Source organism: Aspergillus karnatakaensis, assembly GCF_047715665.1.
Source record: "Aspergillus karnatakaensis strain CBS 102800 unplaced genomic scaffold BJY04scaffold_64, whole genome shotgun sequence".
Lineage (NCBI taxonomy): Eukaryota > Fungi > Ascomycota > Eurotiomycetes > Eurotiales > Aspergillaceae > Aspergillus > Aspergillus karnatakaensis.
The window spans coordinates 97,420-121,121 of NW_027395776.1; the positions used below are offsets into that span (position 1 = coordinate 97,420).

General features: G+C 50.9%; 9 protein-coding genes across 9 annotated transcripts; 5 read left to right on the forward strand and 4 right to left on the reverse strand.

The window, feature by feature from the left end:
* Positions 1 to 2,458: 2,458 nt before the first annotated feature.
* On the reverse strand, positions 2,459 to 6,076 carry BJY04DRAFT_139937 (nuclear import receptor MTR10). Its single transcript, XM_073708660.1, has 8 exons — positions 5,852 to 6,076; positions 5,675 to 5,767; positions 5,351 to 5,623; positions 5,167 to 5,257; positions 3,833 to 5,113; positions 3,362 to 3,787; positions 2,785 to 3,315; positions 2,459 to 2,733 (listed from the first exon to the last, which is right to left on the reverse strand). Exons 1-8 carry the CDS (start codon positions 5,978 to 5,980, stop codon positions 2,645 to 2,647), a joined length of 2,913 nt encoding a protein of 970 aa, XP_073566478.1. The 5' UTR covers positions 5,981 to 6,076; the 3' UTR covers positions 2,459 to 2,644.
* A 140-nt stretch (positions 6,077 to 6,216) lies between these two features.
* Positions 6,217 to 6,909, forward strand: BJY04DRAFT_139976 (small nuclear ribonucleoprotein E). Its single transcript, XM_073708661.1, has 2 exons — positions 6,217 to 6,573; positions 6,622 to 6,909. The coding sequence occupies exons 1-2, from the start codon at positions 6,433 to 6,435 to the stop codon at positions 6,823 to 6,825; spliced, it is 345 nt and encodes a 114-aa protein (XP_073566479.1). The 5' UTR covers positions 6,217 to 6,432; the 3' UTR covers positions 6,826 to 6,909.
* Positions 6,910 to 6,992: 83 nt separating this feature from the next.
* On the reverse strand, positions 6,993 to 7,827 carry BJY04DRAFT_210453 (5-formyltetrahydrofolate cyclo-ligase; the record flags this gene model as incomplete). Its single annotated transcript, XM_073714252.1, has 3 exons — positions 6,993 to 7,114; positions 7,175 to 7,687; positions 7,737 to 7,827. 3 exons carry the CDS (start codon positions 7,825 to 7,827, stop codon positions 6,993 to 6,995), a joined length of 726 nt encoding a protein of 241 aa, XP_073566480.1.
* Positions 7,828 to 8,144: 317 nt separating this feature from the next.
* On the forward strand, positions 8,145 to 9,017 carry BJY04DRAFT_222844 (protein rot1; the record flags this gene model as incomplete). Its single annotated transcript, XM_073717514.1, has 4 exons — positions 8,145 to 8,258; positions 8,327 to 8,441; positions 8,494 to 8,672; positions 8,721 to 9,017. 4 exons carry the CDS (start codon positions 8,145 to 8,147, stop codon positions 9,015 to 9,017), a joined length of 705 nt encoding a protein of 234 aa, XP_073566481.1.
* Positions 9,018 to 9,105: 88 nt separating this feature from the next.
* On the reverse strand, positions 9,106 to 9,920 carry BJY04DRAFT_140043 (uncharacterized protein). The gene is made up of 2 exons (XM_073708663.1): positions 9,683 to 9,920; positions 9,106 to 9,609 (listed from the first exon to the last, which is right to left on the reverse strand). The coding sequence occupies exons 1-2, from the start codon at positions 9,823 to 9,825 to the stop codon at positions 9,195 to 9,197; spliced, it is 558 nt and encodes a 185-aa protein (XP_073566482.1). The 5' UTR covers positions 9,826 to 9,920; the 3' UTR covers positions 9,106 to 9,194.
* A 357-nt stretch (positions 9,921 to 10,277) lies between these two features.
* BJY04DRAFT_222846 (putative non-repetitive nucleoporin) lies at positions 10,278 to 14,576 on the forward strand (the record flags this gene model as incomplete). The annotated part of the gene is made up of 5 exons (XM_073717515.1): positions 10,278 to 10,572; positions 10,630 to 13,086; positions 13,133 to 13,221; positions 13,273 to 13,902; positions 13,968 to 14,576. 5 exons carry the CDS (start codon positions 10,278 to 10,280, stop codon positions 14,574 to 14,576), a joined length of 4,080 nt encoding a protein of 1,359 aa, XP_073566483.1.
* A 1,206-nt stretch (positions 14,577 to 15,782) lies between these two features.
* On the reverse strand, positions 15,783 to 17,349 carry BJY04DRAFT_140103 (TauD/TfdA dioxygenase family protein). Its single transcript, XM_073708665.1, has 3 exons — positions 16,498 to 17,349; positions 16,095 to 16,429; positions 15,783 to 15,990 (listed from the first exon to the last, which is right to left on the reverse strand). Exons 1-3 carry the CDS (start codon positions 17,178 to 17,180, stop codon positions 15,878 to 15,880), a joined length of 1,131 nt encoding a protein of 376 aa, XP_073566484.1. The 5' UTR covers positions 17,181 to 17,349; the 3' UTR covers positions 15,783 to 15,877.
* Positions 17,350 to 17,980: 631 nt separating this feature from the next.
* Positions 17,981 to 18,825, forward strand: BJY04DRAFT_140101 (uncharacterized protein). The gene has a single exon (XM_073708664.1). It carries the CDS (start codon positions 18,242 to 18,244, stop codon positions 18,674 to 18,676), a length of 435 nt encoding a protein of 144 aa, XP_073566485.1. The 5' UTR covers positions 17,981 to 18,241; the 3' UTR covers positions 18,677 to 18,825.
* A 1,957-nt stretch (positions 18,826 to 20,782) lies between these two features.
* On the forward strand, positions 20,783 to 22,236 carry BJY04DRAFT_140135 (transmembrane protein 6/97). Its single transcript, XM_073708666.1, has 4 exons — positions 20,783 to 21,014; positions 21,243 to 21,434; positions 21,613 to 21,765; positions 21,838 to 22,236. Exons 1-4 carry the CDS (start codon positions 20,939 to 20,941, stop codon positions 21,906 to 21,908), a joined length of 492 nt encoding a protein of 163 aa, XP_073566486.1. The 5' UTR covers positions 20,783 to 20,938; the 3' UTR covers positions 21,909 to 22,236.
* The last annotated feature ends 1,466 nt before the right edge of the window (positions 22,237 to 23,702 follow it).

The following is a 23,702-nucleotide window of genomic DNA, read 5'->3' on the forward strand; positions in this document are numbered from 1 at the left end:
TCACCATCCCTCTTACAGTCAGCATACTGCAACCTTTCATGATCCCGACTCGCAAAGCCCATCCGAGAAGGCTAGCCAGGCCCCAATTAATCAAAGAGGAACCCCATACCACCTGGCGCGCCAAACCCGGAACAGACGGCTCATCCCGAAACAGACCTGAAGAGGGAAAAACGTGCCACTGCAGGACCCAGTGGCAGGTGCAGCTGCAAGATGACCCTCGGAGTCGGGCAACCAGAGCCTGAGAGGCGAAGGTGATTCTATTAGTTAACAGTGTCCCGAGCTGCAGGAGGGAAAAAGCAAACCTATACTACCGCAGCCTATGGGAGGTTGGGAATTAGACGATCTGATCTAGAACTGATCTCGCACTAGAATTTAGTCGGGAGGAGATGCGCATTACGTCGACTGGTCAGTTGTCTCCAGGTTTTCCAGAAGATGATCTTTTTTTGTTAAATTCTTTTTATTTTTATATCCCCCGCTATAAACGCTCAAAACTAATCTTGCTTACAGCCTCTTCCATACGGATTATAGTAACCCATCACAAGACCCGCTCTCTCTATACCTCCTTCCTATACAGAGTATTCTTCACTAATACCTTCACTAAAGACATCCCTCTAGTCGAGTTCTCTGCTCCCGGGCTCTCGGGCTCTGTCCTCGCTCTCTACTTACGTGTCGTCCGAGAACCCCTCTTCAATCCCGTATCCAGCTCAGCCGCACAACCATCTTTTCCCTCTTGCCGACTTAGCCTCCGAAAAAGAAACCGAAATCCCCAGATTTCAGAGCAGGCCCACCTCCAGTCGTCAAGGTGCAGTTGCCTGCACCCCGTTTCCAGGATAATGGTTTGTACTACGTCGCACTGTACTGTATTGAGCTGGAGAAACCTTCCCCTGCAGTGACAGTCGAGCTCAGCTCCAGCTCCACGATACTGCACTCGTCGAGTAGATGCCCAATCACGGGTTTTCAGAAAGATTGCTACATGTCCATATGTACTAAGCACCTGCATGTACCGTTTGAACTTGTGTACACTGGACAGTCCACTACGACCCCTCAGACCCCGTCCCCTCAACATCCGATCTCGGTCCCGGCTTCCCCAACCCTCGTACTGTATGCAACCTCACTCTATTCCGAAGCGGGCAATCCACCACCGGGGCGTAGCCAGCTGCCAGACTCTACCTAACATACATACAACGACCTAGCCCGAAAGCACAAAGCCAAGACCAGATCCATCGCCTCCGACAATCCATGCCTGCATTCATCCAGACCAGAGGCGGAATTAGGAAGGCAATACTCTAAAAGTCTTCACTGTACTTAAGTTAAGTGTACCGTAATCGATGCTTGCTTCTTCCACCGAAACTTCTAGCTCGTCACCGTCTGTCAAGTTCCACCTGATCTTCCTGTCAGATTAGCCAAGGATGAGTTACCGGTATGGTTACTTTTTCCCTTCCTTCTTAATGGGATTTCGGACCCAAGAAACTGGATCTGGCTGGGTCGGGGGCTGCGCTCATTTACTCGTTTTGTTCCACGCTGGGATGACTGGAGCTAAGATGGGCTGAGAAGTTAATTAGAACTTAGCGATGCGTGATTTGAAAGTTTGGGAGGAGATTTGCCTTTTGTGCCTGTGTCTGTGTCTGTGCTTGAGTTTGTGCCGTGCTTGTGCCCCGGAGGCGAATATGAGGATTTTCTCATGGGAAGTGTGTTAAGGTCTTGTTTTTGGATAGGGGTTTGTTTGGGCCGTTGGGCCCTTGCGCGGCGAGCAATTCATGTGTTGATACTATATTGGTGTAAAGGGAATGTTTTTGGGTAATGATAGACTGTATAGGTCCAGAGTATAGGTCCAGGACTGGGATACAATATTTATTGCGGCAGTTGAAAGATGGATTAGGTAGGGATATAGTTGGCTGTCGCCAGGATCCTGTCATCCCAGCTTACAATATATATATATCTAACCAGTTTTAAGCAATAACTACATGAACATCATCGGTGAAAAAAGCCCTGCAGTAATTATAGAGGAAATTAAAAATAAATATAAAAAAAAACAACGAAAAAGATATTTCCAGTCTGTCTTATTCGCTGGGCCATGTTGTTTGAACAAAGACAGGGCACCCCGGTGTCTGGAATCTCTACTGCTGGTGTGTGTGGCGCGAAGCTCTCATCGCTCGTCTCACCACCATGAGATCATCTCGCGTGGTGGCTGCATCGGGACAAACATACGCAATCAGTCAGAATCACAATGTCAAATGCAATCATGTTTACCCCGATCTAATTTTGCAAAGTAGCTAAGGATAGATCAATCACACGGCAGAGGAAGTGGTATTGCGTAGGTAGGTATGTGGATAGATAGGTAGGTATGGTGTAGGAAGCGAATGCGCGCGGCCGAGATCTCTGCTTCTGGAGAAGGGTCTCATGACGTGCGCACATGTATAGTGATAGGTAGATAGCTGGGGAGATGGCTGGCTTTTCCCCCGCCATACGAGCTGAGCGTTAAGCTCGAGGGCGGGTCGTGAGGGGGTCTGCTTGCTTGCTAAACGACCCCGGTGTACTGCATGTATGTGTGTTCCCGACGCTCAGTCTTCTTTCCTTGACACCTTCGGCCTCCTTCCAAGAAATGAATATAAAATGAAACTCATATGAAGACAGAAGAAGAAATCTACCCGCTGAACCGGAACCGAGTGGCTTCTAGCCGGCCCAAACCTTCTCTCGGAGCCACGTTTCGTCGTCGGTATGAGTTGGTAAAGTCTAATTTTGTTAGCCAATCCGAGTTTAAGAAATTCCGAGGGTGTCGCGTACCTTGAAGGAGAGCTCGAATTTTTCGTGTCTCCCCCGACTGCACCTTTTCGGCGATTCCTTTGAGCAGCCGTTCCGCTTCACCGGCCTTCATTGTTCCTGCGGGGAGCATCTGGAGGGTTGTCTGAACCCATCCGCCTGCTTCCGGAGGCATTAATTCGAACATAGACATTAGGAGGCCTGATGCGTCTGGGAAGCACTCTCCGGGGAACGTGAACATCATTCCGGTGAGAAGGCGTTGCACAAGGACTTGCCCCTGCGAAGCGATCAGCTGTTTCACAGCATCTCGAATCTCAGGCGGGTTGGCGTAGACCTTTCCATCCGGCGCAGTGAAACTCGATACCGCCGGCTTCTCAAAAGCAAAGCTAAAGAGATCGTGGTAATAATGTAGCGTAGACATGAGAGGGTCAATTTGCTGTAGAGTGAGGGCGCTGAGTGCAGCCGAGAAGATCGGCACAGAAAGGGAAGATGTGATGCACTCCTTGGGATAGAATCGAACGGCATCTGAAGAAAGACGGAAGAAGTCCTCGATCACTGTAGATGTTAGAAATCTGCAATTTAAAGTTCAGATTGAACATACCGTCAGGAAGGTTCTCTGGAGCTAGGTCATTCAGAATACGCAGGAAAGCGACAGCCTGCTGCTCGTAGAACTGGAATACTGCACGGCTGGTCGCAGGGTCAACATATTCAGCACCCTCGGAGAATTCTCGCACAACGGCATCGGTGGCCCACAGGAAACATCCTTCGCGGGAAACCTCAAATCCTTGGGCAAGGCTTTGAGCGAGCGTAGGCAGCAGCGGGCTCATAGCAGTTCTATAGCTAATGATCATGTTCCTCCAGCAGCGGCAGACGCGTTCGAGAATTGGCGTAGATGATGTGAAGTTCATGACGAGCGTGGTCATGATCGGAAGGATCTCACCACAGTACTTGACTGCCGGGTTCTCCTGGTCTAAGGCAACATACGGGTTTACCACCAGAACAAAGATCGTAATCAACTGAAGGTGGTCTGCGGCAATCAGTATTGGTCAATATGTAGTGAAAGGTTACTCACCAGCAACAGCCCGTTGGCCTTGCTCGTCCTTGGCATTATTTGCCAGGTTCATGATACGGGCCATGATAGGATCACAGAACATCTTCATAGTCTCGTATATCTTCTCAAGTGGCTGCACGGCGACCACAGCAGCCACACCTTCTGTCACTTCCTCTTGACTGCTTGGCTTTAGCTTATCGATGACCGACTCGTAGAACGAATGGAGCTGCGCAATATGGCCGCCAAGAAGCTTCTGGCAGTCCGTTCCGAGGAATTTGAAAGCTAAAGCAGAAGCCTGGACGACTTCTAGCGAGCTGTGCTGGAAGCCAGAGATAACGTAGTTTAACTGAGCCTCGAGAGTTTCTGGATGCTGTGCCGTCCATTCTGTATAGCGTGCAAGCGCCATAATAGCTTGGAAGCGAACTTTCTCTTGGTTTGGGATCTGAACGATCAAAGGGATCACCTGGGGTAAGACTGCGCTCTCTTCCGGGTCAACCATGCGGCCCATGGCCCTCAAACTGAAGAGCGGTGCCTCAAGTTCTTGCCAGTTTGGAACATGCTCGTTTGTCGACTGGGAAGCGTACTGTGAAATCCAGTGCTGGATAACTTGATACGCTTTGGATAAGCAGTCCGTGACTCCAATGACAGCACAACAGTCTTTGAGAACATCTCCCATCGCGTGTCTGAATTGCCTGAACTTCTCCTCCTGCTCACGGTCGCCTCCAAATAGATCGGTTTCTCCTTCTTCTGGGTGAGGATACTGAAGATGTTTGATCATAATGTCTACTAGTTTCGAAAACACGTCACCGTAAACGGCTCGTGATTCCGCATACCGTTCCAAGGTGACATACTGCTTCAATTCATACCAGAACCCGAAGGTGATGGACACAACGTCACGCTCCCAATCCCGGGCGCAGCATTCTAGCACCGCTTCCACGAGTTCGCGGAACTCAGCAGGGAGGCGTGCCATCAAGACCACCCACGCCTCTCCCGCCTCGGCGAATATCCGCGTAATGCCCCTGAAGGCATCCGTATCCTCCGCCTCAGCAGTCTCGGCGATCTTAGGGCGAAGCGACATCACGCGGGGATACAGCGCTTGAATGATCGGTAGCGAGTCATCAACTTCGCGTGTGTCTCTGTACAAAGTACACATGCTGTCCACGGCGGCGTCGAAAGATCCATCGTCATCCAGAGCCTTTATTATCACGTCCATCAATGGCGATTCAACAATCTTCGATGCCGGGATTTCGCGCATCCAAGAAGTGATACAATCAAGAAGACGGGGGTTCGTAGATGCGGTGGCTAAGAATACCATAGTTAGCATGCAGCCAAATACACCCAGCAAGGGGACCCACGGGATGATTGAGCATATTGTATCAAGAGATTCATGACTTGCTCGGCGTTGTCCTCCAGCAGCTCTTTGGTCCGCATTATGAGTTCATCTTCCTAAGGCGCACGTATTAGATTCTGAAATATGGCCGCGCAAGAGTCGTCGCCGATCGATGTTGCAAACATGGAATGCTGAGTTGTCGAACATACAGATAGATTGATTTTGCGACCTTCCGTCACTTCTTCCGGAAGGATCCTGAGAAACTCCAGCACGCAGTCGCCAGCGCTGCTTCCGAGCGAAGAGCCGACTGTAACCAGAACGTCTTTCCATTCGGTCATCTGGATTGCAAGACTGGCTAGACACACGCAGAGCTGTGTTTGAATTGGCCGGGGGCCTGAGCCGAAAACCACGAGGAGGTTGAGTACTGAATCTCTTAAAGCGACAACCGACTCCGAAGGCAATTGATCTAGATCAAACATAATCTAACACAGTCAGTATGCTAGTATGACTTTGGGGGAAAGCACCAGCTTCACCTTCCCCTTTAATGTCGTCGCTGCGAACAGCTTCGCCTCCACTGGGGCTTCCGCGGATTGCAGCATTTCGTGCGTGATAGTCCATGCTTCGACCTAAATCAAATTCTATGCGTCAGTATAACTGTAGAGACGCGGTAGTTGGCCGCGGAAACGGATGAGGGGCTAGGGGGGACGAACAGATTTCTGAAATTTCTCTAAGAACTCATGGGCATGAGCCTTTTCGCTGCGCGGAACGTTACCCTGCATAGTAGCGACTGCTGCTAGGACGGGGCCAAAGGCCCCTCCGGCGTTGTCTTTGCTGGCCATGATGAATAGCGAGGAGCTGTTTTGGGGTGGGTGTACTCCGTGCGAGTGGGAAAGAGGGGTCGACTAGGCCGGAAGGCTCAACAACGGTGGGTTTCAGTCATCAATCATTAAAAGAACATAAAGGAAAGTATATGACAGCAAACTGAGCCGTAAACAACGGCAGAGAGAGCGCAGACAGGGCGTCAGGCGGTTGTCAATAAGGGTGGAAGTGGGATGTTGTGACTGCTGATCGGAAAAGTTGGCGAGCCGCAGCAACACTCGATCCTTTTGACGGTCCCGACTGGAGACAACCCGCCGCGGTCAGAGGAGCTTGAGATCGTCTTTTTCTTGCCCAGTCAACCACCACTTGCGCCATCAACCACGCTTATTTTCTCCGCCAATCTCTCCTCACCGAACGTCGGTCACGCTTTATACATTTTCTATTGTTCATTTCCACAACACGAGTCGCCATCATGACCGGCCGAGGAGGCGGTGCTGCTCGCAAGACACTGCTTGCGCCAATCCATTTCATCTTCAAACTCCTCCAGCAGCGTTCAACAGTCTCTATTTGGCTCTATGAGCAGCTTGCATTCCGCATTGAGGGAAAGATCAGAGTAAGATAGCTTTGGCTCCGGCGAAAGATGGTCGCTGACTGGTGCTAGGGATTCGACGAGTTTATGAACCTAGTCGTTGATGACGCGGTGGAGGTTAAGTTAGCTACAAAGAGTGAAGAGGAGAAGAGGAGGCCACTGGGTATAATTTCCTGGCACTGCTACTTGTCGCGTCTGATGCTGATATTGGCTTCGAATACAGGTCAAATACTGCTTAAGGGTGACAATGTCTCCCTCATCCAAGCCGTCCAGTGATCGCGAAAACGCTTCTTTGTCTTCTACTTAATACGTCTTTGATTCCCAAAACTTCGTCGTTTCCCGGTGTTACGGAGATCTTAATTATTTACGCTGTGCCGCTGAAGAATCTGGGTGGAATAGACAAATTTGCGGATATGTGTGAGGGAACTTTTTGTGGTCTGAAATCACCGTTGGCGCACGAGACATCGGTCATCGCCAACTACTAGGATATCTACAGGCCAGTCATGATTTGTAACGGGTATTTCCTCAGGTGGGGAAAGCGTTTGCTCCTCGAGGGAGAGAGCAACTATGAAGTAGTCAGGAAAATCTATCGCCTTCCTACATCTTAGAGAAGAGAACGCCTTACCGAGTAAAGGTATATTTCGTGTGTCTGTACCACCTTCTGCTTCCCATCTCAAGTACCGTGTCAGGAAACTGTCATAGTATCCCTTTCCATGACCGAGCCTTCTGAAGCTAGGATCGAAGGCCATTCCTGGCATCACGATCAGATCTAGTCCAGACGGATCAGACGTAGTCCCCTTATTAACTGCTGCGGATATGCCAGTCCCTCCAAAGCAATTCTTCTTGCTCTGTGCCTGTGCTTGGGTGAGCGACGGAATACCCCATCTGTCGGGTTCGAGAGCCATGAACTCCTCCATTGAGTCCAACGCAAGCATATCCATAACTGATGTCTTTTGATGCGTTGTTGTAGTCTCAATGCTGTGAATATATGGCACGAAGACTTGCTTGTGGTTCTTCAAGGCATCTTCAACTATCGCTGTTGTTGATAGTTCGCCTGACGGCATAGACAAGTAGACGCCTATTCTTTTGGCCCTTTGATAATCAGGTAGAGCAAACAGTTTATTTGCAACCGTTTTAGCTGTAGACAATAAGTAGATGGCGGGATTGAGAGAGCATGACAAACTGACATTGGGTGACGATTGAGTCAGCGGGGATTCTCTGCAAGACTTCCCGCATTCTTTTGCGGAGATCCTTTTTTGCTGTTTGGATTCCTGCCATCATGTCTATCGAGATTGTTGCTGGGCAGAACTAGCGGATGAATATAATTCATAGAAGTCGAGAGAATGATGTAACTCGTCCGGTAGAAGAATATCCGCCGTTGAAGCCCTTAACTAGTGCTCGATCATCGTGGCTTGGCATCTCCAATATGTACATTCATGCTTCCATGTTTTGAAGTGCCCTTGAATGCATGGTTTGATCGACAGGGCCATTTAGGCTCCCTTCCAAGGGCTGTCTGGATTGTGCCCTTGAGAAATATTATCCCTCGCAAAGTCACCTATGTTTTCTCACCTCTCACCAACTCCAGCAGATTCAACATGATTCTGGTATACTTCCTTGCTAGTCTTTTGGCGACTATTGTTAGTGCCGGCAATGCTGCCGACCTAGTAGGGACATGGACTACTAAATCTCGCCAAGTCATCACTGGGCCTGTATGTTTGATCAATCGGATGATGAAATGTTGCTGCTGTTAGTTGCTGATATATGTCCTCTTGCCCAGGGTTTCTACGATCCTGTCAAGGATAAACTACTTGAGCCAAAACTGCCTGGCATTTCGTTTTCATTTACAGCAGATGGTCACTTCGAGGAAGCCTTCTATCGCGCTATCTCCAACCGTTAGTATACTACTGCTACGAATGAAGGCCGTTTCCTGATGAAACAATACAGCCCAAAATCCATCATGTCCCAAGGGTATCATGCAGTGGCAGCATGGCACGTACACCGTTAGTGGCGATGGCTCGTTGCACTTGACCCCAATAGAAGTCGATGGCCGCCAGTTGCTCTCGGATCCGTGCTCCTCGTCAAAAGCATTGTATACCAGATACAATCAGACGGAGAAGTACACCGTACGTCTTGCTTGTCGGGCGTCGAAAGGTCGTCGCTAACAGAACCAGTCTTTCACCGTTGCGGTGGATCCATACTATGACAGCGTACGCCTGGATCTTCACGCGTTCGATGGATCGCCCATGATCCCAATGTACCTTGCCTATCAGCCGCCGGAGATGCTGCCCACAACGACTCTTAACCCGGTAACGTCTAAGAAAGCAAAACGCCAGGCGAAGGTAGAGCCAGATGAGTCCTTCAACCTCAGAGCGCTTGTTAGTAAAGACACCCTTGTGGATCCGAATCGCTGGCTGTGGGTGGGCGTGATTATGAGCGCAATGGGTGGAATTGCCATGTTCTTCTCCTAGCTCAGCTCTCAAACCATAATTAGCTGGGATGTCCGTTAAAAATCATGTCCTGATTGTAACATAGGCTAGGACGTGCTCCTGTAGCAACGATTGCAAAGAGACCGTAATCGGAGATGTTCCGTATGAATCGTATAGTGGTACAAGGTTAATATACATTGAGGTTTTTCTCATAAGCTTTCATCGGGCTCTCGCCTCTGCGACAATCTTCTTGGAGATCTCCGTGACCACAGACCTATCGACCGGCTTGCCGTCAAGACTGCCACCAGACTTGTAGAGCGCTTTGAAGAGCAAGCCGAGATTAGGTAGCTTGTTGCCCTCAGAAAGCTTTGCGACTTCCTCCAGCACAATTATTTTGATTTCTTCGACATCCATTGTCTTCACTTGACTCCCATACTCTTCGAGGATTGCGATAGCTTTGTCTTCCTTCTCTTTGAGATCCGGTCGCTCCGCCTCAAGGAACTGCTGCGCAGAGTCCTTCGAGGCAGAAGCACGTTTGCGAATCAGTGCTAGTAGCTGGACATCAGTCTCGATGGGCGAGGCAGTCTTTTGCGAGTTGTTGTATTCGGAAATTAGAGCTCGAAGGACATTTAGTCTGGTTTGGCAGGGGTCAATATGGGTTAAATGAGCCGCATTGGGCAATAAAACCGCCGCAATAAAGAGCCTACCTATCAGTATCTTTTGCCCTCATTGCGGTCTTGAGATCGGTTCTCAAAGTAGCCATCAATGGCGGCGTGGAGGAGCTGGCTGTCGAATTCCATCGCGCTTGGTAGAGGCCCAACCGGGTTGTTTGTCGCAAAACTCGGAACATCGCTGCGGTAAGAGAACACAGAACGCTATTGACAATATGGTATAGCTGCAGCTGAAGAAAATAGAAGCCGATCAGTTTATTTTCGAGAATCCCAGGGCAGCAAGCAGTGTTGCAAAGGCAGAATCGGCGAGCAGCGGAGGTCCAGCAAAAGGCGGAGAGCTCAATGAGGCCCGTGCACAATTTTGTTTCTTTCCTCTTATTATGACGGCTTCATCATTGTTTCTTCTATGAATGAGAGCTAGCTTCGACCTCAAGGACACCTCTTCCAGCCCCGGAACGTAACACCCCATTGATTCATGTTCCTTTCCCTCCAATTCCCGCCTTCCGCTGCTCCTTCCGACCTTCCTCTTCTTGACATCACCTCACTTCCCCGGCCGTTGCGCTGAAGGAACCTCTTTCACGCCGGGGAACGCGACCACCTTTCAGGCTCAAACAGGCTTCGAAGCTGCACAATGTCCTACCCTACCCTGCCTCCAGTGACGCCTCAAAAGCCTCTTCCCGGCGCTTTTTTCCAAACGCCCGCACCGAACAATGCGCTGAATCCGCCGCAGCCTACATCGCCTCAACCGTTCACACAGCAACGCACAAGCCCGACCTCGCAGGTCTCACTTCCTCGGTTCCCGCCGTCATCAATTCTCAAGCCGGCCGCGCCAGCAGTTGTGAAAACGGAGGAGCGTGCGGCGCGAACGGTCAACGATACTCTCACACAGGAAGCTCGCTATCCCGACCTCGATAGCTACTTGTCTCGTAAGTAAACCCGACGGTCCGTCTCGATAGCCATTGCAACTGACAACTTGGGTGTAGAGGGCTTTTCATCGGACTATGATATTCCGGTTTCTTCAACATGGGCGCCTTTCCAGAAAGTCAAGATGTACAACATCCCCGACCAAATATTCGACCAGTATAACCTAGCGCAGGTTTCTACAAGCATGGGACTGTTGGCCGAACTGAATCACGCGTGGGTCGCAATTGATAACGCGTTATACCTCTGGGACTACACGCATCCCAATCCTCAGCTGGTGGGATTCGAAGAGCAACCGAACAGTATCAATGCGGTCAGATTAGCAAAGCCACGCCCTGGAGTGTTTCTCCCCAGTATCACTCATCTCCTGGTCATTTCAACAACTGCGGAGGTCCTTCTGCTGGGCATGAAGTGCGAATCCACCCTTGGAGGTGGTTATTCGGTAACTCTATACCAAACGGGTATGTCAACGTCGATCCGTGGCTTGGACATTCACATCATGGCTTCCACCGAAACGGGCCGTATTTTCTTTGCCGGCTCTTCCGACAACGACATCTATGAGCTTACGTACCAGCAAGAGGAAAAATGGTTTCAAGGCCGATGTTCGAAAATTAATCATACGACCTCGCGTATCGCGACGTTTGCTCCGTCTCTAAGCTTTACGCACAGAGACGCTGAACACGTGGCGCAAATAGAGATTGATGACTCCAGGCGGCTGCTGTATACATTGTCAACATCATCCACTATCAGGGTTTTCCACCTGAAGGCGGATGGAACTGTTACTCTCGCTATTACGAAACATGCACAGGATATCTACGCCAATATCGGACACATCATTGCCTCTAACCAGGCACTGAACTCGAAAGTGAGAATCGTCTCGATCAGCCCGATACCCGCTGCCGAAGCATCAAGATATCACTTGATGGCAACGACCGCCACGGGATATCGTATCTACTTGAGCGCCACCGGTTCCTACAGCTGGTCTCCCGCACCGAACGGCGCAAATGCTCCAACAAGTATGCAGGCTCACTATGTCAAGACGCCTCCTTTCGACAACGCTACTCCTGCATTCCAAGGTCAATCGCGCTTCCAACCCTCCATGGTAGGGTCGAAGATGTCGATACACACCCTCGATCCTACTGGCTTTGCGGCGCGCTACCCTCCCGGTTACTTCTTTTGCTTTACCTGCCAGGACTCCACAGGGAAATCAGATACGCTATTCATATCTGCCCCCGACTCTGGACGTGTTGCCCGCTCACAGGAAAATGTTATCCCCGGCAAGGCGGCGGAAACCGGCATATGGTTATCGTTGGGCAGCAGAGCGGAGGATATCGGACTCAGCTCACCAACTACCCCAGCCTCGGCAAGTCCAAGTGGCTTTGGCAACGAACTTGCTGTTCAGTTCGAAAACCCATCCCCGGAGGTTGCTATCTTAACGAATACGGGTATTCACGTGTTCAGGCGGAGACGACTTGTTGATATATTTGCCGCGCTGGTGCGCAACGGAGGTAGTGGCGGCGATGAAGGCCTTGAGGGAGAGATCAAAAACTTCATTCGCACTTATGGGCGTAGTGAAACACTTGCCACCGCCCTCGCGGTTGCATGTGGTCAGGGTGTTGAAGTATCAACAGACTCGCGGCTATCGAAGGTTAATGATCCAGAAGTTCTCGAGTTTGCCCGTAAAGTCTTTATCGATTATGGCGGCCGACCAACCCTGAACGAGAACGCTGTCGCCGATAATTCTACACCCGCCATCGACACGGTTGTCCCGTCACCACGACATGCGGGAATTGCCCTGTATATCTCAAGGCTTTTGCGCTCAATCTGGAAGAAGGAGATTGCTGCTGTCGCCGGAGCCCCTGGCGGGCCCCAAACAATAACGTCCTCCTTCTCGGCCGCCAAACTGCAGTCTATCCAGTGGGATCTGTCTGCTTTGCAGGACTTCTTCAAGTCGAACAAAACTTTCATCGAAGGCCTCAGCGGCCCCGAAGCTCTGGCGCGTGTTTCGACGAAGCAAGAGGAGATCGAACTCCAAGCAGAGCATCGCGCGCTCCATTCACTTGTACAGCTCGTATCCCACACCATTGAAGGAATTTCATTTGTGTCAGTCCTATTCGACGAGAAGGTGGAGGAAATTGTCGCACTATTGCCGGAAGACTCCAAACAACGGTTCCTTAAGTTGACCTATGAGGAGCTGTTTAGCGCTTCAAAGGGTCATGACATTGCCAAGGAGCTTGTCAAGGGAATTGTTAACAGAAACATCGCCAAGGGGGCTAATGTGGAAACAGTAGCAGATGCTTTGCGTCGACGATGCGGTAGCTTCTGCAGTGCTGAGGATGTTGTCATCTTCAAGGCGCAGGAGCTCCTGAAGCGGGCCACAGAAGCTGGCTTCAACTCAGAGCTCGGTCGCAATCTACTGAACGAGAGTTTACATCTGTTCCAGCAGATCTCAGAGAATCTGCCCATGGACTACCTAGTGCCTGCGGTCGAGAGTTATATTGCAAACCAGTTTTTTGCTGGTAAGTTTCTTTAGCCCTCGCTGGCAACTTGACACTGACAATATAGGCGCTATCCAACTTGCTTTGAACGTTGCTGGCCAATCAGACAAGGCTAACATGGCCCTGTCATGGCTAGTCGACGGCCAGGACCAACCGGTAAGATGATCTTGTGCTTTCTCCGTCCAGCGCTGACTTGGCAACGTTCAGGATCATCGGCGAGAGTTCTATCTCTTCCGAAAACAATGCTACGATCTCGTATTCAAAGTCATTCTTGCGGTTGACACCTTGGCTGCCCAGGATCCTGGTGTTGTTGATGGGCAGTTAACCACAGTTGCCAAGCGCAAGAACGAGGCCTATGGCATCATCTCGGACTCCAAGGATGAGGTGTTCTTGACAAGCCTATATGACTGGTACTTGGAGCAGGGATGGAGCGATCGGCTGCTGAGGTCCGATTCGCCTTTCGTCGTCGTATACCTCAAGCGGAAATCGACTGATGACCTTGCGCACGCTGACCTTCTATGGCGGTACTACACACAATCGGAGCGCTTCTACGATGCCGCCAAGGTCCAACTAGAGCTCGCTCAAAGCTCCTTTGTTTTGCCGCTTAGCCGGAGAATAGAGTATCTTGGTCAAGCACGGGCCAACGCTTCAACATACACACCAGATGTGGGACGACAAGCGCGGCAACGATTGCTGCAGGAAGTCTCCAACCTCATTGACGTTGCGAACATTCAAGACGATCTCTTACAACGGCTGAAGGACGACACACGTATTGAGCCCGAGCAAAGAGAAAAGGTCCTCGATGATATCGACGGATCCATTAAGGAGGTCTCTTATGTACGACCCCCAAATCCCAATATTCACCCCCACGCTCTGCCCCAACCCCTGACTAACAAACTCAGATGTTCAACCAATACGCCGATAGCGCAAGCTACTACGACATTTGCTTGCAAATCTTTTACATAGCCGATCACCGCAACCCCGCCGACATCCGCGCCACATGGCAACACCTCCTCCAGGATCTCCACGATGAAACAGCCACCCGCGGCTCGCCTCAGCCCTACGAAGCCGTCATCGACAAGGTCCGCTCCCTAGGCTCCCGTCTCCGCATGTCCGAAACCGTCTTCCCAATCCCCACCCTCATCCCCATGCTCGAGCGCTATGCCCTCGAACACCAGCGTAACGTCGGCCCGCCCACCTGGGTCATCGATACTTTCTTCGACCTTGGCGTCCCCCACGAAACTATCTATTCCGTCCTCGAATCAATGTACTACACCGACGAGGCGCCCTTCCATGGCGCCAACCGCCGCATCATCGCCCGCGATCTCCTATACACGATCGAGCACTGGTTCCACGATACCGTGCGCCTAGGCGGAGTCGTCTTCGGCAGTGACGTCATTGCTGAGCGTGTCCTTGAGATGCTTGTTCTTCTGCAGCAGGGCGGGATCACGGCCGAACAGATGGCTGTCGCGCACGAGCTCAGGGCTAGGATACAGGATATTCTGAGGTGATCGCCCTGCGATCGTCGCGTTTATCCATCTAATCGTATTTGTTGAAAAAAGTCGGCCGGGGGAGCAACGTATAGATATTAGTTGGTACTCTACGAGCTTGCTACTTACTTAGGTCCTGTCTTGTCTTGTCTGGATTCTTGTTGGTCGGGAAGGGGAGTAGTCATGGTAATGAATCTGTTTCCTATCTATTGCTTCTTATCGCTCGTACGATGTGTTCTTGAATTGGCGTTGGCGTGCGCATCTTCTCCTTCTTACCTGTATCTCAGCAATATAAATTCCTCAATCTATCGAGGTTAGATATTTCTCTTCTGTTGCTGAATCTATATCTTATCCCCGGTTTATACTTCGTAAATATTCTCTTTTTAAAAGAATCGCGTTGTATCGCATCGCATCGACAAGCAGCATGCATAGTAGATCAGGTCACAGTAGAAATATGAAACAAAAAAAAAACCAGCTCGTAAAATCATCTCTCTATTCATGCGTATAGTTATAGATAGAACTTGAACAAGCCATTAAAAGCCCAGCCATTGAATGGATAACATAGATCCATCAAGCTGCTCTGCGTTGCTATAAGAGAAAGCCAATTGGAGCCGAGAAAGAAACCCGGAAGATGAAACGAACACAAAAGCAAGCACAAATCATCGAAGTAGTGGTCTATCTTGGAATCGCGGGGCATCGTCAAAAGTTATTGGAGAGTTGGAGTTGGAGTCTCGGGGGAAGGGAGAGCGAGATCGGGCGCCGCCCAGCGAGGGGTAAGTGGGCGCTAGGTAGGTAGGTAAGGTTGGGAACAATCGCAAAATGACAGAACATGACATGACAAGTCTAGAACTGAACCATGGAAATGACAGGGAAAATAAATAAACACAAATCCACCCAAGCGAGAACGAATGAAAACGATAAAAATCAAGGCCAAACTTCAAAGTAATCAATCAATCATCAGAACCATCTATCAAACCGGACCGAGGTATCAGCGAAGCGAAAGCGACAAGATAAAAAGACCTAGATAAGCGTAAAACGGGCTGAAACAAAGACCAGAAGTGGCAGCACTGACATTGGCCCGCAGAAACAGAAAGAAGAAGAAGAAAAATAGGCACATGCGGAACCAGCTGCATGCATGCATGCGAATCAAGCAATTACACCGAGGGGCGCAAAACAAGGTCGGGATTAGTAGACGGTAGAGGGGACGGATGCATTGACGTAGACAGACGCATTTTTGCCGCTTGGAGGAGGATGAAGACGGCGTAAATTAGTATATTTCCCGGAAGGATGCAACGCTGCGCATCGAAAGTTTCTGAGACAAATCATTCGAATTGGTCGTAAACGGGGATCGGCTTTTCGCCCAGAGCACACAGCCGAAAGATATGGCGGAGTTTGGCACCGTAATCGTCATCAAGGTAGTCGACAATAGCCGAATCTAAGGGTAAGAAGGATTTAGCTAGTTGTTCGCGAGTTCCACCAGGACGCAAAGCTAATGCATGGGAAGGAAAGAGTGGTAGAACGGAAAAAGGAAAGACTTACGAATGGTGCTCCGGTTGTCGAAAATGACGATGGTCTTGGGCTGCCAACGGACTCGAGCCTGGAAATCGTGCCCGCTGACAATATGTTGCATCAAGAAATCCAGCAGCCAGCGCTGTTCTGGCTCCTTGAGACCCTGGATCTTGGTAATGAATTCGCCGTTAAGATATAGGCATTTCTCGCCAGTCACTGGGTGGACGCGCACAAGCGGGTGGACGGTGTCGACAGGGTCTTTGCGGACCAAGCCACCAGTAAGACGGGCGTGGTTGATCATCTTTTTGGATGAGTGGACTGCGCGCAGTGTGTCGAGCCAGGAGCAGATGGTGGGAGACAAACGCCTGTTCACTGGCATTAGCTCTGCATATAGTACTTTTTTTGCGAGTATATTAATATGGGATTGACTCACTTATAGGCCATATCGGTCGCAGCAAAGACAGTGTCGCCCCCAACGTCTGGTCCTTCCAACAACCCTAGCATAACATATCCGGGCGGCTGGATCTCATAGCTGACATCTTGGTGCCACAAAGTCGTGGTTGTGCGCTGCTCTAAAAATCGGGAGATCTCCTCGCGATTCCCATCGCGGTGGATAATGTGAAAGCCAGGGTAATCACGGACGGTACCGGATACGGGTTGGTAGTTCGGTTTACCAAAATGGCCCATAAAGGCCGCTTGCGCTGCAGGGCCGGCATCAATGATGTCTTGGTTGGGAAACGCGACCACCTTGCGCTCCGCGACAAGGAGCGCGAGTTCATCCTTTGCTGCATCGGATAGTTGGCTCAGTTGTACACCTTCAAGGACGCTGCCCATCTGGGGTTGAATCTCGGTGACTTTGACATTGGATGTCAACAGATTGGGCTTGGACTTGTCTTTCACTCGTAGCGCGGGGTCCTCATATTCGAATGGAGGAAGCGGGTCAAACCACACTTTGTCCCATGTTGGAAGGTATTCAGGATATCTCGTTCGCAGGTGGTTCTCATTTGTGACATCCACGTACGGGATGTTAATGTCGTAGTTGATCGGGCCTTGGTCTTTGTGAGCAGTGACCGGCTGCGGCTTCTTAGGCCTGAGAACAGGGGCGGAGGAAGGCATTGTGTATGGAGGACAAAGCTATGTTGTCGCAGGTATTGGTCTTGGGAATTCTTGTGCTCCGAGTTGTAGACGGACCGGGAGGAGAAGAAAGAGTATGGGAGGGATTACTTCAACAAAGCTTCTGCGGTAATACAAGGAGTATACAACAACTCGCAGTAGAGTAGGGAATAGGGTATCAAGGATTGATAAGCCTTTTTCAATTCTGAGAATTGAGAAAAAAAAATAATCTCGAGGTGGGATGTCTCAGTTCGCGGAGGACGAGGGTCAATAAATATTAATTATTGCAACACATCCTCCGTCAACGTGATAAAGCAGCTCCTTCTCAAGGAGGAAATATAGCTAGAGTGGATGATGGTCTGAGAATAGTCGCGGCGCCATCATTTGCATCCACCGGGTAGTTTCGCTTAGACTACTGTCCCCTTCATCTCCGGCCCGGTCAGCTCGCGAAGGGATACGCAGCATGACGGACAAAGGAGCTGTTTCCGCGATGCCATGGCGAGCAGGGGTGCATCCATCGGCCGCCGGACGGAGTACATACATACTCAAACGGGGATCGTAAAGGAGGGGCGGATGAGGGGCAGCGGCAGACCAGAGAGCCACTCAAGAGAAGGGAAGAGCTTCAGAAGAGGTGGAAAATCTGTGAAAAGGAAGAGCACGGAGAGGCGAAATGAAAGAAATGGATGAAAGGAGCTGCGAAGCATCCATACGGAGTTGAGGCCGGATTGTCACAGACCTATCCTTACCTAGTTACAGGCGGTCAAAGGAAAGCCTGCGACGGCTCATCATCGGCACATAGCTTCTGCAATCTGCAATGAACAGCTGTCCCAACTACCTCATGGACGGGATTATCAGGATGATTGGATCTTGGTCTGTTGATGGGACACGGCTAAGCACCTTCAACTCCCCTGCTCCCGGTGTGTTCCGGCAGACTGGGCTCTCCAGCGTTCATCTCATCAAGACCGGTCCAGTTTCACCGCTCAACTGCGCGCAATCTGAGCGACCGATAAGAGAGCCGAGAAGCCGCAGAAGGATGAAGTAAGTGGGACCATAAACTAGCATGCATGTTAGCCCAAGTCATCGAGCTTCTGAGTCTGATTCTTGCACCAGAACGGGCGGGTTCTGGATCGCGGAAGGAGTCCTTTGCAGGAGTTAGCTGCCCGAGATTCGAGAAAGCAGCTGCAGCTTGCTGGAGCTTTGCTATCTTGCATATGAGCCCATGCAGATGGCTTGAGAGAAGATGTGGTAAAATCCCGGGCAGGACTTCTGCTCCTGCCTTGTGCCACCGTCGCCTCGATGAGCGTGTACACTGTATAGCATGTTCCACACATGCAGCACAATCAGTACATCATCCTTTGTCCTACAGGTCTAATCCAGAATCGCAGAGACACTGCAGTCAGTTTTTCGATGTTCCTGTTGGTGGATTGTTTTTATTTTCTTTTTCACGATTGATAAGGCGAATGCAGGTGGTCCCCCGGAACTATTCCGTGCCACGTTAGTAGTGGGGGAGGTAAATCGATGTATCTGGCCTTTTGTATTACTTCATTGATTGGGTGGAAGCGGGAAAATCTTCTGATGAGGTCGTCTTGCTGGATTACTGGCTTATGCGTCGCTCTCCTGCCGAACAGGGAGCCCCATGATACCGCAGTAGCTCCCCTCGAGAGACGGACGAAGTCTTTATGAAACGGACAGCGCTCTCACCCTGATAGGTCGACCTTGCAAGACGGCGAGGCGAAATCTAGGGTTGCGCATGGGGTTGCTTAGCCGTTCGTTGCGAGTGGTCCCTCGGAAGGGTGTGCTATCGACATCCCTGCTTCAATGTTCGATACCATTCGTTCTCGGTGGATTCAACAAGGGCACAGGATTTAGAGCAAGCTGATGCGCTTGTTTCAAGCCAAGCGTCCTGCGACCCCTCATAACTCCATCTCATTTCGGGAACGCGGTCCAATGCCCGTGGTTTATCTTGGGGTCCCCACATCGGTAGATTATTCCTGGGCTGGAGAGTCAGACAAGTATGCATCGAAGTCGACCCCAGCAGACTGGCTAGAAGTCGTTCTTGTCTCTTTCGAAGACCCATCGAAGCCTGACGGAAGAACATAGTGAAAGTTTGCGATGATAAGGCGCAATTATATGCCGAAAAGAGCCAATTTCCGGCCTGCATCTCATCCCGGCATTCCAAATGGACCTCGCTGCTGGCTTTAACGTCGCCATTCGAAGAGAATATCTCAATCGTGACTGCAGGATGAGATCAGCCGTGCATCCAGCATCATATTGCCTAAATCCTGTCTCGGGTGATGCTATCTGCTCGTGCTACTTCGGGGAGTCCTCACTTGCGATTCAAACAAGGCGAAGATGATCGGCTGCTGCTTTTTGAACCAAGAAAGGAAACTGGCTGATCGAGCTGCTCTAGGAGGAAATTTCACAGGATTCATGATGAATCAATCGTAAAGGTTGACGCCAAATGAGCAGGAGGTGGCAATCCTGGGCTGCAAAGCTGCGAATCAATTTCTCGTAAACAGGCTCAAAGTCTAACTACCGGCGGGCCCCAGTATTCCCCCTCAGAGTCCCGGAAAAACGTCCTTTCAAGGTACCTTTCGGGTGCTGTGGACAGGGGCCACTTGGATTCAAGACTATGTTCGAGAAAAGGTATAACATTGGTCAGATTGGCCATAGTTCTGACACTAAGGGTAAAGTTCCCGCGGGCTGCCCCAATGATTTCAAGAATTGCGGACCCGGTCCCAATTTCGAGGGCGACTTAGTGCGAGACTCGATGGACCACAAACTTTCAACGGCAGTATTGAATCGAGTCAACTAGCTGCATCCTGCATGCAGCAATCTTGCCCGTGCTGGTCACTGTTATTGATTCAAAGAGAGCATTGGAGCGCATCCTTCAGGCTGGGAGCAATCATGGCCCGGGGAGACGACTAATCCCTGCAGTATTTCGATGGTATTACTGAGTCAGGCCGATTCCGGGACCAGATGCAAGATCAGCACGTACTTTCACACAGGTTGAAGGGTGTCTAAGATGGTAGTCCGTTCCTGGTGAGTACCTTCGACTTCCCCGTCATCGAGAGCTCCATGGAACAATTGCACGAGCCGGGACGGACTTGGATTCGGCATCTGAACGGTGAAGCCCAGAGTTGCGGTGAGACACTCTTTCAATGATTATATCCCTCACACCTGTTCAGAATCCTGCGTCCAGGGCGATCTCGTCTCGAGTCAATTTATGTCAAGCGATTATTTCCATTTCATGGCCCGCAAGATCATGATGATTCCTGTTGATGAAGAGGGCATGTTAGTTTATACTACAGACCAAAGACAAGCGAAAAAGCAAACAGAATGCTTTGGGAGTTTAGGCGACACACTAAACCTTACTTACCGCAGCAGGCAGATTGCGTACGCCGTCCTGCCCGTGCGATCCACGCAGCTAAGGATAAGCTATGTTTAGGGACTTTCAGACGCGTGCATTCGAAAAAGCAAACACAGCCCAGCTTTCGATTTCCAAGCCGTGCGTCTCGCAGTTCGGCTGATTCTGGTGAACTGCGGGCCCTCTGGCGGTTAATCTCGATGAAGCCATTCAAACTGGAAAGTGGGTTTGCTTTTCACTCAACGCAACAGTCACATGACCACGCGCCTGCCTCCGTCGCGCCTGAAGCCTGAAAGGGACAGTTTAACACTCTGGATTCCACTTATCACCGCCAACCTTGTGCATATCGTTTCTCTGTTGATCGCTCACGGCTGAATTCGTCCATCAATCAGCCATGTCTTCCATCTGGAGTCGGAAACGCGATCTAATCTACTTCGGGTTCTTTGCAATCCACATTCCTATCATCTTCTGTAAGTCCAACCAGGTCCCGCAGGAATTCATCCCAGTCTCCACGCACCCCAATCCCTCTCAGGCCTGCCGCTGCCAAACATGGCACGGCCTGGCTGTTTGTCCCGGCGACGTACCTATTGCACCTTCTTGTTGGTGCATCTGTCTCGCAGCCACCTGCAGCTGCAGCAGATATCGATGTGCTCAAGTCGATGTGCGGATTGACTGACACCGAGTGGTATGACATCTAGTGGTTGACACCGTCCCAATCCTCCCAAGCTTCTTCGATAACGACATCTCCCGCCAGTTACGCAACTACTACATCACCAACTTTCGGGATAAGTTCTTCGAGGGTCCCCCAGCATGGTTTACCTCTTACACGTGGATGGAGTTGCTTTACCATGCTCCTTTGAGTCTCTGGGCGCTCGGTGCACTCTTGAGAGGTACGACCCACATATTTCTCGACCTTTGTTTCTCGGCATCACACTGCACAACTATGAGACCCAGCTGGCTAGCTGCAGCTATGGATTATTGGGATCCCGTCACTCAGCCTCGGGATTCCGTCTCTGACTCTTGACTTCAAGGTGGATAACAAACTGACTCGTGATTTCGCCTCGACAGATGATCCCTTAGTCCCTGTCCACTTGCTCGTGTTCGGGTTCCAATCGTTCCTGACGACCTGGACTTGTCTTTTCGAGGTTTGGTCGTGGGAGGACCGTACCATGGCGGAAAAGCGGAGCCTGTCGACACTTTACGGCCCATATCTCGCTCTTGGTAAGTATAAGTCAGGGCATGGCTCAGCCCCACTGCTTCCTGGGATCGAGCTAATTTCTCTTTCCACCGTAGGTGCATTCATGACCTTGGACATGTTCTGGCGACTGCGGACGAGGCTCCTCAGTAAACCGAAGCGTGAGTAATCTTGCCAACTCTTGTCGAGTCTGGACATACAATGTGAGCCCGTTGGAAAGGGGCTGGCACAACAGGAAGATCTTTCGAACAATCGATCGTGTTGTCTTTCCCCGCTCATCGTTGAGCTCGGATACCAGGAGTGGTCATGCAGAGCAGCGCCATCAACTGAAGCATGGCGTCTACAATGAAACACTGGCTAGGAGGCTTTACCGCTGATATGCCTCCGTCTCGTTTCATATCTACTCTCGCCTTCTGAAATCCCATCTGTAGCTACTAGCAATATCTACCGTGAAAGAGAATTTGCGAACAAATAATACATGATGGTCACTATCATAAACGTTCATTCAAAGGCGCATACCTTGACTCGTACTTTCGTTCAGGACAACGGCCTGACACTGAAGCTTTCAAGGACTGGGGAGATCGAAACAGCGTCCGGTGAGGATTGATCGCTTATCTGTTTGGTGGAGTACATTCGAGGGACCCGTAACCGTAAGTGACTAGTTCAAACTTCAAAAGTTCAACCATGCTCCAAATGTGCGGCGCTGGAGTCTGGCGGCGGGTCCATAGTTATCAAGATAAGCATTACCGGAGCTAGTTCAGTTTGATTTGTGATATCTCTCAAGCCGACTTCGTTTTTCACTCTTGACCTACCTACCTATTTCATCATATCAGGAAACCAATAGCCCCATCTAGATCCCCGTTTGCGGCTTCGAGCGCGCGCACGGCTTCCTCGCGGGTGAAGCCAAGTTCTGTGATCTTTGCGATGGATGCTTCGGGCCAGCGCGAGGCTTGTGGTCGCGGAGGAGGAACCGGGCGGGAGGATGAGGGCGTCGGTGCGGCGGAGCTAGGGCCTGCTCCTATTCCTTGACCGCCAGCTTGGTGGGTGACGGCACCTGTGCGAGCGCCGACCTCGGCGCCGTCAGCGCCCTTGATTGTCGGCTCGTCTTCGAACTCCTCGAGCAGGTGTCTTGGGAGATCGGCCTCGCCGAGGAACGGGACCGCCGTGTCCTGGATTACAAGGGCGCCTCTCTTCAAGTCGATGCACGCTTGATGGCGTCTCAGCATGTCGAGACCGAGGAGCAGGTCGATGTGTTTCCCCTCCATGACGGTGAAGGAGCAGGGGAGGAACATCTCGCCGATCTTGATTTGAGCCGAGTGAACGCGACCTAGAATGTTCGCTGTTCCTACACCCTTTGCGATACCTCCATAGCGAGTGTCGACCAAGCGCATGATGTTGCATGCGGTCGCGCAATCGGGCGACATGATCGTGACTTGGGCGCCGGAGTCGACGAATGCATTTAACTTATGGCCATTGACTTCGACGGGGATATACAACATCGTCACGCGGCCGAATGCTGTGACACAGATTAGCGGTCTGTGCTCAACCTCATGCAGGGCGGTAACCCCTCAACCTACATTCAGGGTGATGCTCCATGGCATTATGCAAGTTCTCCGTCACCGCATTTTGCCGGATGATCTCCTCGATCTCCTTCTGATTCTCCATATTGAAAGGGTCGGCATTGAGCATCGCGATCCGGGCCTCCTTTTCCGCCTCTCTCTGAGATTCCTGGCGCTGCTGGTTTTGCAGGACCTCTCGGAACCGCTGGGGATCGTGAGCAACATCTGCCAACTCGGGATTTCGCTGTCGCACGGCGTCGCGCACCCGGGGATCACCTAGGATGTGCAGTCGGATCATCTCGGGATCGGGATTCATTTGCTGCTGTCGTCTCTGAATCTGCTGCGGAGGAGCACTTGGGCCGCCAGTCGGTCGAGCCTGCGTTGATGGGCCACGTAGAGTGACG

Excerpts from the sequence above, each read along its gene's own strand:
- BJY04DRAFT_140135 (XM_073708666.1), top strand. The coding sequence starts at position 20,939 with ATGTCTTCCATCTGGAGTCGGAAACGCGATCTAATCTACTTCGGGTTC. Across the intron at positions 21,015-21,242 it reads CCACATTCCTATCATCTTCT|TGGTTGACACCGTCCCAATC; the intron begins GTAAGTCCAACC and ends TATGACATCTAG. Across the intron at positions 21,766-21,837 it reads CGGCCCATATCTCGCTCTTG|GTGCATTCATGACCTTGGAC; the intron begins GTAAGTATAAGT and ends TTTCCACCGTAG.
- BJY04DRAFT_140101 (XM_073708664.1), top strand. The coding sequence starts at position 18,242 with ATGTTAGCCCAAGTCATCGAGCTTCTGAGTCTGATTCTTGCACCAGAA.
- BJY04DRAFT_139937 (XM_073708660.1), bottom strand. The coding sequence starts at position 5,980 with ATGGCCAGCAAAGACAACGCCGGAGGGGCCTTTGGCCCCGTCCTAGCA. Across the intron at positions 5,258-5,350 it reads GTCGCAAAATCAATCTATCT|GAAGATGAACTCATAATGCG; the intron begins GTATGTTCGACA and ends CGTGCGCCTTAG. Across the intron at positions 3,316-3,361 it reads TCCAGAGAACCTTCCTGACG|TGATCGAGGACTTCTTCCGT; the intron begins GTATGTTCAATC and ends TAACATCTACAG.
- BJY04DRAFT_140043 (XM_073708663.1), bottom strand. The coding sequence starts at position 9,825 with ATGTTCCGAGTTTTGCGACAAACAACCCGGTTGGGCCTCTACCAAGCG. Across the intron at positions 9,610-9,682 it reads AGGGCAAAAGATACTGATAG|ACTAAATGTCCTTCGAGCTC; the intron begins GTAGGCTCTTTA and ends CTGCCAAACCAG.
- BJY04DRAFT_140103 (XM_073708665.1), bottom strand. The coding sequence starts at position 17,180 with ATGCCTTCCTCCGCCCCTGTTCTCAGGCCTAAGAAGCCGCAGCCGGTC. Across the intron at positions 16,430-16,497 it reads GCGACCGATATGGCCTATAA|GCGTTTGTCTCCCACCATCT; the intron begins GTGAGTCAATCC and ends GCCAGTGAACAG. Across the intron at positions 15,991-16,094 it reads CGACAACCGGAGCACCATTC|ATTCGGCTATTGTCGACTAC; the intron begins GTAAGTCTTTCC and ends TCTTACCCTTAG.
- BJY04DRAFT_139976 (XM_073708661.1), top strand. The coding sequence starts at position 6,433 with ATGACCGGCCGAGGAGGCGGTGCTGCTCGCAAGACACTGCTTGCGCCA. Across the intron at positions 6,574-6,621 it reads GCATTGAGGGAAAGATCAGA|GGATTCGACGAGTTTATGAA; the intron begins GTAAGATAGCTT and ends GACTGGTGCTAG.